Source organism: Sebastes fasciatus, unplaced genomic scaffold (assembly GCF_043250625.1).
Source record: "Sebastes fasciatus isolate fSebFas1 unplaced genomic scaffold, fSebFas1.pri Scaffold_60, whole genome shotgun sequence".
In the NCBI taxonomy this organism is placed as follows: Eukaryota; Metazoa; Chordata; class Actinopteri; order Perciformes; family Sebastidae; genus Sebastes; species Sebastes fasciatus.
In genome coordinates, this window is record NW_027428248.1 from 1 (window position 1) to 12,500 (window position 12,500).

General features: G+C 46.3%; 2 protein-coding genes and 2 long non-coding RNA genes across 5 annotated transcripts in view; 2 read left to right on the forward strand and 2 right to left on the reverse strand.

Annotated features, from left to right (window-relative positions):
• The first annotated feature begins 271 nt into the window (after nt 1–271).
• LOC141763845 (uncharacterized) lies at nt 272–1,126 on the forward strand. Its single transcript, XR_012593181.1, has 2 exons — nt 272–347; nt 989–1,126. It is a non-coding gene; the product is annotated as an uncharacterized LOC141763845 (long non-coding RNA).
• LOC141763843 (uncharacterized) lies at nt 315–1,094 on the reverse strand. The gene is made up of 2 exons (XR_012593180.1): nt 964–1,094; nt 315–357 (listed from the first exon to the last, which is right to left on the reverse strand). It is a non-coding gene; the product is annotated as an uncharacterized LOC141763843 (long non-coding RNA).
• Nucleotides 1,127–4,722: 3,596 nt separating the features above from the next.
• LOC141763842 (arginase-1-like) lies at nt 4,723–11,483 on the reverse strand. The gene is made up of 6 exons (XM_074628603.1): nt 11,327–11,483; nt 11,156–11,228; nt 9,334–9,508; nt 8,125–8,284; nt 6,760–6,854; nt 4,723–4,949 (listed from the first exon to the last, which is right to left on the reverse strand). Exons 1-6 carry the CDS (start codon nt 11,432–11,434, stop codon nt 4,841–4,843), a joined length of 720 nt encoding a protein of 239 aa, XP_074484704.1. The 5' UTR covers nt 11,435–11,483; the 3' UTR covers nt 4,723–4,840.
• A 1,014-nt stretch (nt 11,484–12,497) lies between these two features.
• The window catches only part of heatr1 (HEAT repeat containing 1), a 24,570-nt gene continuing 24,567 nt past the window's right edge, over nt 12,498–12,500 (forward strand). For both annotated transcript variants that reach the window (XM_074628601.1, XM_074628602.1), the window contains exon 1: nt 12,498–12,500. This exon is cut by the window's right edge and continues 123 nt beyond it. The gene's annotated coding sequence lies outside the window, so the exon portion shown is untranslated.

Consider the following 12,500-nt stretch of genomic DNA (forward strand, 5'->3'; position numbering starts at 1 on the left):
CCAACATCCACCATCATCCACCATCATCCACCAACTTCCACCATCATCCACCAACATCCACCCACATCCACCAACATCCACCATCATCCACCAACATCCACCATCATCCACCAACATCCACCATCATCCACCATCATCCACCAACATCCACCATCATCCACCAACATCCACCATCATCCACCATCATCCACCAACTTCCACCATCATCCACCAACATCCACCATCATCCACCATCATCCACCCACATCGATGTCGTAGCTCAGGTGGATCGGTTTCTTCACTCTGTACAAATAATAAGAGAAACACCTCGAAGGTAACCGACTCTCACCACAACAACCACCGCGAAGGTAACCGACTCTCACCACAACAACATCCACCAACATCCACCATCATCCACCAACATCCCCCAACATCCACCCACATCCACCAACATCCACCATCATCCACCAACATCCACCATCATCCACCAACATCCACCATCATCATCCACCAACATCCACCACCATCATCCACCAACATCCACCACCATCATCCACCAACATCCACCATCATCCACCCACATCCACCAACATCCACCATCATCCACCAACATCCACCATCATCCACCATCATCCACCCACATCCACCATCATCCACCCACATCCACCCACATCCACCAACATCCACCATCATCCACCCACATCCACCATCATCCACCATCATCCACCAACATCCACCATCATCCACCAACATCCACCATCATCCACCATCATCCACCCACATCCACCATCATCCACCATCATCCACCAACATCCACCATCATCCACCATCATCCACCAACATCCACCATCATCCACCAACATCCACCATCATCCACCATCATCCACCAACTTCCACCATCATCCACCAACATCCACCATCATCCACCATCATCCACCCACATCGATGTCGTAGCTCAGGGGGATCGGTTTCTTCACTCTGTACAAATAATAAGAGAAACACCTCGAAGGTAACCGACTCTCACCACAACAACCACCGCGAAGGTAACCGACTCTCACCACAACAACCACCGCGAAGGTAACCGACTCTCACCACAACAACATCCACTAACATCCACCATCATCCACCAACATCCCCCAACATCCACCCACATCCACCAACATCCACCATCATCCACCAACATCCACCATCATCCACCAACATCCACCATCATCATCCACCAACATCCACCACCATCATCCACCAACATCCACCACCATCATCCACCAACATCCACCATCATCCACCCACATCCACCAACATCCACCATCATCCACCATCATCCACCAACATCCACCATCATCCACCATCATCCACCCACATCCACCATCATCCACCCACATCCACCCACATCCACCAACATCCACCATCATCCACCCACATCCACCATCATCCACCATCATCCACCAACATCCACCATCATCCACCAACATCCACCATCATCCACCATCATCCACCCACATCCACCATCATCCACCATCATCCACCAACATCCACCATCATCCACCCACATCCACCAACATCCACCATCATCCACCATCATCCACCAACATCCACCATCATCATCCACCAACATCCACCACCATCATCCACCAACATCCACCATCATCCACCCACATCCACCAACATCCACCATCATCCACCATCATCCACCAACATCCACCATCATCCACCAACATCCACCATCATCCACCATCACCCACCAACTTCCACCATCATCCACCAACATCCACCATCATCCACCATCATCCACCCACATCCACCAACATCCACCATCATCCACCATCATCCACCAACATCCACCATCATCCACCATCATCCACCATCATCCACCAACATCCACCATCATCCACCAACATCCACCATCATCCACCATCATCCACCAACATCCACCATCATCCACCATCATCCACCAACATCCACCATCATCCACCAACTTCCACCATCATCCACCAACATCCACCATCATCCACCAACATCCACCAACATCCACCATCATCCACCAACATCCACCAACATCCACCATCATCCACCAACTTCCACCATCATCCACCAACATCCCCCAACATCCACCCACATCCACCAACTTCCACCATCATCCACCAACATCCACCATCATCCACCAACATCCACCAACATCCACCATCATCCACCCACATCCACCAACATCCACCATCATCCACCAACATCCACCATCATCCACCAAAATCCACCATCATCCAACAACATCCACCAACATCCACCATCATCCACCAACATCCACCATCATCCACCATCATCCACCAACATCCACCAACATCCACCAACATCCACCATCATCCACCAACATCCACCATCATCCACCATCATCCACCAACATCCACCATCATCCACCCACATCCACCATCATCCACCATCATCCACCAACATCCACCATCATCCACCCACATCCACCAACATCCACCATCATCCACCATCATCCACCAACATCCACCATCATCATCCACCAACATCCACCACCATCATCCACCAACATCCACCATCATCCACCCACATCCACCAACATCCACCATCATCCACCAACATCCACCATCATCCACCAACATCCACCATCATCCACCATCATCCACCAACATCCACCATCATCCACCATCATCCACCAACTTCCACCATCATCCACCAACATCCACCATCATCCACCAACATCCACCAACATCCACCATCATCCACCAACATCCACCAAAATCCACCATCATCCACCATCATCCACCAACTTCCACCATCATCCACCAACATCCCCCAACATCCACCCACATCCACCAACTTCCACCATCATCCACCAACATCCACCATCATCCACCAACATCCACCAACATCCACCATCATCCACCCACATCCACCAACATCCACCATCATCCACCAACATCCACCATCATCCACCAAAATCCACCATCATCCAACAACATCCACCATCATCCACCATCATCCACCAACATCCACCAACATCCACCATCATCCACCCACATCCACCAACATCCACCATCATCCACCAACATCCACCATCATCCACCAAAATCCACCATCATCCAACAACATCCACCAACATCCACCATCATCCACCAACATCCATCATCATCCACCAACATCCACCATCATCCACCATCATCCACCAACATCCACCATCATCCACCAACATCCACCAACATCCACCATCATCCACCAACATCCACCAAAATCCACCATCATCCACCAACATCCCCCAACATCCCACCACATCCACCAACATCCACCATCATCCACCCACATCCCCCAACCTCCACCAACATCCACCAAAATCCACCATCATCCACCATCATCCACCATCATCCACCATCATCCACCATCATCCACCAACATCCACCATCATCCACCAACATCCACCAACATCCACCAACATCCACCATCATCCACCAACATCCACCAACATCCACCATCATCCACCATCATCCACCAACATCCACCATCATCCACCAACATCCACCAACATCCACCATCATCCACCATCATCCACCAACATCCACCAACATCCACCATCATCCACCATCATCCACCAACATCCACCAACATCCACCAACATCCACCATCATCCACCATCATCCACCAACATCCACCAACATCCACCATCATCCACCAACATCCACCACCATCACCCACCAACATCCACCAACATCCACCATCATCCACCAACATCCACCATCATCCACCATCATCCACCAACATCCACCACCATCATCCACCAACATCCCCCAACCTTCACCAACATCCACCAAAATCCACCATCATCCACCATTATCCACCATCATCCACCATCATCCCCCAACATCCACCATCATCCACCAACATCCACCAACATCCACCAACATCCACCAACATCCACCATCATCCACCATCATCCACCATCATCCACCAACATCCACCATCATCATCCACCATCATCCACCAACATCCACCATCATCCACCAACATCCACCATCATCCACCATCATCCACCATCATCCACCAACATCCACCAACATCATCCACCAACATCCACCAACATCCACCAACATCCACCATCATCCACCATCATCCACCATCATCCACCAACATCCACCAACATCCACCATCATCATCCACCAACATCCACCAAACATCCACCATCATCATCCACCATCATCCACCAACATCCACCAACATCCACCATCATCCACCATCATCCACCAACATCCACCATCATCCACCATCATCCACCATCATCCACCAACATCCACCAACATCCACCAACATCCACCATCATCATCCACCAACATCCACCATCATCCACCAACATCCACCACCATCATCCACTAACATCCACCAACATCCACCATCATCATCCACCAACATCCACCATCATCCACCAACATCCACCACCATCATCCACCAACATCCACCAACATCCACCTCTTCTTCTTCTTCAGCAGTTTTCATGGAACATTTTTCTGATTGTTTTTTTTTTATTATTCAAATTTCAAGAAAGAATTTTTATTGATTTTTTTATGATCAAATTTTATTGGTTTTACAGAACATTCATAGAGAATTTTTTTATATAAAATAAAAAAAAAATTATATACAAAATAATAAATTGATAAATAAAATAAAATAATAAAATCACAATTAATAATAATTAATAAAATATATATTTCAACATCTACAATTTTTTGTGATTTTATGATTTGTGAAAAAATTCATTTAAATAGAAATTACATAAAAAATAATAAATAAAATAATAAAATTACTACAAAAAATTACCCCCAACTTTCTAAAAATCCAAATCAATGAAAGATTACTTGGCCGTGAGGTAGTCGCAGGTCTCCTCCATGACTCTGGCTACACCGAGATGATCCAGCTCTGACATGGAAAACACCTTCACGCCCAGAAGCTTCAGGATGTAACTGGGAGAGGACAAGAACCACAAGGTATTAACTCGTTATTAACTCGTTTAAAACAATCAACGCTCAACGCTCAACGCTCAACGCTCAACGCTCAACGCTCAACGATCAACGCTCAAAGATCAACGATCAACGATCAACGATCAACGCTCAACGCTCAAAGATCAACGATCAACGCTCAACGATCAACGATCAACGCTCAACGCTCAACGCTCAAAGATCAACGATCAACGCTCAAAGATCAACGATCAACGCTCAAAGATCAACGATCAACGCTCAACGATCAACGCTCAACGATCAACGATCAACGATCAACGATCAACGATCAACGCTCAACGCTCAAAGATCAACGATCAACGCTCAACGATCAACGCTCAACGCTCAAAGATCAACGATCAACGCTCAAAGATCAACGATCAACGATCAACGCTCAACGCTCAACGCTCAAAGATCAACGCTCAACGATCAACGATCAACGCTCAACGATCAACGATCAACGCTCAACGCTCAAAGATCAACGATCAACGATCAACGCTCAACGCTCAAAGATCAACGCTCAACGCTCAACGCTCAACGGTCAACGATCAACGATCAACGATCAACGCTCAACGATCAACGCTCAACGACCAACGCTCAACGCTCAACGATCAACGCTCAACGGTCAAAGATCAACGATCAACGCTCAACGATCAACGACCAACGCTCAACGCTCAAAGATCAACGCTCAACGATCAACGATCAACGACCAACGCTCAACGCTCAAAGATCAACGCTCAACGATCAACGATCAACGACCAACGCTCAAAGATCAACGCTCAACGATCAACGATCAACGCTCAACGATCAACGCTCAACGCTCAAAGATCAACGCTCAACGCTCAACGGTCAACGGTCAACGATCAACGATCAACGACCAACGCTCAACGGTCAAAGATCAACGATCAACGCTCAACGATCAACGACCAACGCTCAACGCTCAAAGATCAACGCTCAACGATCAACGATCAACGATCAACGACCAACGCTCAACGCTCAAAGATCAACGCTCAACGATCAACGATCAACGATCAACGCTCAACGATCAACGCTCAACGCTCAAAGATCAACGCTCAACGCTCAACGGTCAACGGTCAACGCTCAAAGATCAACGATCAACGCTCAACGCTCAACGACCAACGCTCAACGATCAACGCTCAAAGATCAACGATCAACGCTCAACGATCAACGACCAACGCTCAACGCTCAACGATCAACGCTCAAAGATCAACGATCAACGCTCAACGCTCAAAGATCAACGGTCAACGGTCAACGGTCAACGATCAACGATCAACGCTCAAAGATCAACGATCAACGCTCAACGATCAACGACCAACGCTCAACGATCAACGCTCAACGCTCAAAGATCAACGCTCAACGATCAACGACCAACGCTCAACGCTCAACGATCAACGCTCAAAGATCAACGATCAACGCTCAACGCTCAAAGATCAACGGTCAACGGTCAACGGTCAACGGTCAACGATCAACGCTCAAAGATCAACGATCAACGCTCAACGATCAACGACCAACGCTCAACGATCAACGCTCAACGCTCAACGCTCAAAGATCAACGCTCAACGGTCAACGATCAACGCTCAACGCTCAACGATCAACGCTCAAAGATCAATGATCAACGCTCAGCGCTCCTCTGAAGATATTCTACTTTGCACAATGTGGAAGATTTATACAACACGGAGAATTAAATATGATGCGTCAAATGTGCATAAAGACACGTTAACAGAAACCCGGCTGGTGACGTGAGACGAAAACTTACTGCTCTGCTGGATCAACGTCTCTCAGTCCGATGTAGACCAGATCTCTGGCCGACACGCACGACTTGATCCACGAGAAGTTTGGAAGGACGGGAATCTGGTGACACGAAGAACAACAGACGGGAACAGACGGGAACAGACGGGAACAGGCGGTTACAGACAGGAACAGGCGGGAACAGGCGGGAACAGGCGGTAACAGGCGGGAACAGACGGTTACAGACAGGAACAGGCGGGAACAGGCGGTAACAGGCAGGAACAGACAGTTACAGACAGGAACAGACGGTTACAGGCGGGAACAGACGGTTACAGACGGGAACAGGCGGGAACAGACGGTTACAGGCGGGAACAGACGGTTACAGACGGGAACAGGCGGGAACAGACGGTTACAGGCGGGAACAGGCGGGAACAGACGGTTACAGACGGGTACAGGCGGGAACAGACGGTTACAGACGGGAACAGGCGGGAACAGACGGTTACAGGCGGGAACAGACGGTTACAGACGGGAACAGGCGGGAACAGACGGTTACAGGCGGGAACAGACGGTTACAGACAGGAACAGGCGGGAACAGGCGGTAACAGGCAGGAACAGACAGTTACAGACAGGAACAGACGGTTACAGGCGGGAACAGGCGGGAACAGACGGTTACAGACGGGAACAGGCGGGAACAGACGGTTACAGGCGGGAACAGACGGTTACAGACGGGAACAGGCGGGAACAGACGGTTACAGACGGTTACAGACGGGAACAGGCGGGAACAGACGGTTACAGACGGGAACAGATGGTTACAGACGGGAACAGACGGGTACAGGCGGGAACAGACGGTTACAGACGGGAACAGGCGGGAACAGGTGGGAACAGACGGGTACAGGCGGGAACAGACGGTTACAGACGGGAACAGACGGGAACAGATGGTTACAGACGGGAACAGACGGGTACAGGCGGGAACAGACGGTTACAGACGGGAACAGGCGGGAACAGGTGGGAACAGACGGGTACAGGCGGGAACAGACGGTTACAGACGGGAACAGACGATTACAGACGGGAACAGACGGGAACAGATGGTTACAGGCGGGAACAGACGGGTACAGGCGGGAACAGACGGTTACAGACGGGAACAGGCGGGAACAGACGGTTACAGACGGGAACAGGCGGGAACAGGTGGGAACAGACGGGAACAGACGGGAACAGTTTAAGGGTTGAACGACATGTTTCCTCAGAGCGGCGTGCAGCGGCTCTGAGCTGCGTTTTCTCTCGTTTGGTGGGCGTGTCGTTTCACGCCCTGAGGTCTGAGGGCGTGTCCGACCTCAGACCTCATCGTCTGTCCTCCAGCGCCACCTTCAGGACGACCCGTCCCTGATAAACTGACCTTAGAGTGCAGCTCGTGGAGGAGGTAGGAGACGGGCTGCCCGTGGATGTTTCCGGTGTACGAGCTCAGCGGCGTGTTGATGTCGGCGTGGGCGTCGACCCACACGACGCTCAGATCTCCCACCGCCGCCGCGTGACCGTGAATGGAGCCGATGGCCAGACTGAGGAAGACACAGAGACAGAGCGAGGTCATCGCGGCGTCTGGAAAGTCCCACGTCTTTGAACTCAAGTCCCAAGTCAAAGTTAGTCAGGTTAACAGTTATACTGAGGTGAAAGAACCATTTAATCACATTAAATTAAATCACATTACTATACTAATATATAATATATAATATATAATATATAATATATAATATATAATATATAATACTGATCCTTTAGTTTTAACCTCACTGACTCAGATGATTAAAGTCTCTTCATGAAGCCTTTAAACTGAGAAATCTGCTGCTAATAATAAATAAATAAATAAATAAATCTGCTGCTCTGTTCAGTTCAACAAATAAAAATATAAAAGTAATAAATTAAATTCCAAACAACAACAGACGTCTCTCCTGAATGAATATTAAATATTATACTATACTACATGTACACGTGAATAGAACCGACCACGTTGAGTAAAGACGGACTGAGACTGAACTGATCGATCACTGTGTTTGATCTGCTGGTGGATGATTGACAGGCGATGATGCTGCTGTTACTGAACACACACACACACACACACACACACACACACACACACACACACACACACACACACACCAGAGTCTGTTCACAGATTTAACCATTTACTGAAGACAGACGAGAAGCAGCGGCAGCTAATCAATAACAGACAGGAAATATAGAAGTTCAACTGTGAAGGGACATGAACATGAAACTCTCTAGTAGTACTTTAACTGTAACAGAGTATTCTTAATGTGTGGTAGTAGTACTTTAACTGTAACAGAGTATTCTTAATGTGTGGTAGTAGTACTTTAACTGTAACAGAGTATTCTTAATGTGTGGTAGTAGTACTTTAACTGTAACAGAGTATTCTTAATGTGTGGTAGTAGTACTTTAACTGTAACAGAGTATTCTTAATGTGTGGTAGTAGTACTTTAACTGTAACAGAGTATTCTTAATGTGTGGTAGTAGTACTTTAACTGTAACAGAGTATTCTTAATGTGTGGTAGTAGTACTTTTCCTGCAGTAAAGTCAGTGAGTACTTGCTGACCTGTGGTCTCCTCCCAGCATCACGGCGGTGTGTCCGTCCTTCTTCACGGCGTGCACGGCCTCAGACAGCCTCTGGTTGGCGGCGCCCACCGCCCGCGCCCGTTTCACCAGGCCCACCGGCTGGTCGTCCACCACGTCCTCAAACGCCAGGTTCCCATAATCCTTCACTGCACAGCCTGCAGACACAAACAGAGAAACCTCAACATGAACACACATCGGTTTACATCTCTTCTTCTTCTTTATTTCTTTCAATCAGAGAAGAAGAAGAGAAACCGCCATGACAGGTAGATTACCCAGAATGCTCTCTGGGTGAACATTAACAGTCAGTAGATCATCTCTCTCTCTCTCTCTCTCTGTGTGGAAATGTTTTCATTTTGCAATGTAAGTCAACATGTTTCCACAGAGAGGTCATCGTACCGCGCATCAGTGACTCATGAACTGTTAATGTGTACAAGTACAACAAGTACATCGCTCCAGAGGACTGGGATCAGTCTGACGGATTACCTCCTTTACCTCGCCGTCAGACGGCCCTTTACCTCGCCCTTTCTGACGCCGTTACATCGCTCTCTTAAAGTCACCAGACTCCATTCACAGAAACACTAGTTTAATCCCCCAGAGGAGGAGAGTTTACATAAAACTCCACTTCAGACCATCTGAACCCGGCTGACGTTGACTCAGCGGGTGCGAGCGTTCACACGAGATTGAACTGAATGTATTATATTTAATATGTTTACATATTCATACACACACACACACACACACACACAGAGATCTATTTCTGTGTGTGTGTTGTGAGGACCAAGGTCACACACACTCACACACACACACACTCACACACACACACACACACACACACACACACACACAGACACACACACACTGAGCTGTGTCTCATCAGATTAACGTGCACGTGTCCCAGATACACAGACTGACTGTCACTGTAACGACTAATAAAGTTGAGTTTAAACATCAACACACAGATTAAATCAACTGTTATTAAACAACAACAATATTAATTAACATTAAAACTAATATTATATATAATATAATATAATATTAATTAATTAACACATACATTTTTTACAGTGAAGAGCTCAAAAGTCACAGTTGATCCTGATATAATAACTCTGGATTCAGCTGTTAGTTTATTTCACAACGTTTAGGACCTAATGATTTACATAATAATAATAATAATAATAATAAATACGGACTATCAGAGTGTTCATACTGGGGTGTTGATTCACCTCAAAATAAATGATCAACTGAGTTACAGACCTTACCTGAGTTACTGACGCCGTTATATCGCTCTCCTCAAAGCCACCAGACTCCATTCATAAAAACACTAATTTAACCTCTCAGAACACGGAGTATACATACAACCCCACTTCAAAACACATATATATATACATATATATATATATATATGTATATATATACTGTATATATATATTTATTCTGTCTCAGGCCTGGGATGCATCAATAAAACAGTGAAGTGAAGTTTAGTCTTCCTTTAGAGCATAAATCCACATATCAATGTCGTGTTTCCTTTTAAAGCCAAACTGATCATCAGTAAGAGTATTTATACACTAGTATACACTAGTATTTCTACACTGTGGTATTAGTACTTTTACTGAACTAGAGGATCTGAATACTTCTACTACTTCTACTTGTGATACTTTGTGTACATTTAGCTGGTAATACTCCTTAAATATAAATAATACTACCATGTACCTTTACTCCAGCAGGATATTAAATGTAGTTAGTAGTATTTAGCTCAGGTATCAGATCAGAGTTCTTCTCCCCCCCCCCACCCTGTGACTCACCTGTCTCGGTCAGGCGGGTCAGCAGGCCCGCGGCCCGGATCCGGTCGGGTCCCTGGTCCACTCCGCCTCGAGGCTGCAGAACAAGAACACTGACGTCACTCACACAAGCACGCACGCCGTGCACCGTGCACCTGTCCCCTCGTGCACTCACCTGTCCCCTCGTGCACTCACCTGTCCTCTGCAGAAAGGTGCTCCTATGATCCCCGCAGAGCGCTGAGGAGGAGGAGGAGGATGATGAGGAGGATGAAGAGTCCCGAGCTGCCTCAGCAGCCTCTTCATGATGACTGACACACAGACAGACTCGCACGAGCCTCCTAAAAACACCCCCGTGACGTCACCGACCGGCCCACGGTGACGTGATGGGCTGTGACGTCACTCCTGAGTTAATGACTAAGCTGAACTCTAATTCATTTATTTTGTTTCAGGACAGCAGCATGATGTCTATCTTCCACTCCAGCTGCAACATTTTACTGGAGTCATTTTGTTACTGACATTGACTTATTATATATATATATAATATATATAGGTCGATTTTTTTTCAGACTTTTTTTTTACAGACATTTTTTCAGACTTTTTTTTTTTTTTTACCTTTTTCAGACATTGTTTTCTAACATTTTTTGGACTTTTTTTCTCAAACTTTTTTTTCAGAAATTTTTCAGATTTTTTTTTCAAACTTTTTTTCAGACATTTTTCAGACTTTTTTTTACAGACATTTTTTCACTTTTTTTTTTTTTTTTTTACCTTTTTCAGACATTGTGTGGACTTTTGTTTTCTAACATTTTTCAGACTTTTTTTTCATAAAAATTTTCAAACTTTTTTTTCAGACTTTATTAGACTTTTTTTTTTTTTTTTACCTTTTTCAGACATTGTTTCAGACTTTTGTTTTCTAACATTTTTCGGACTTTTTTTCTCAAACTTTTTTTTCAGAAATTTTTCAGCATACAAATAAATAAATAAATTATAAAAATATAAAACGCCCTCAGTGTAGTCAATAAATAAACTAAACTACCCTCTGCACAGGAACAATACCCCCAGAATACTAATATACAGTACATATCTAAATATATACAGTATATATGCTCCATGAACATGTTTAAAGAACTTGTAGCTCTCAAAAACATTTAAAAAAATAAATAATTGATATATTTCAGAGTGGAAGGCAGCATGTTGCACAGCATCACAGTCCATTGGCTAATACTACTGGGCTGTGATTGGCTGGTCGTTGCCTCGACGTCCCGCCCTACTGTGCTGTGATTGGCTGGTCGTTGCCGCGACGTCCCGCCCTACTGGGCTGTGATTGGCTGGTCGTTGCCTCGACGTCCCGCCCTACTGTGCTGTGATTGGC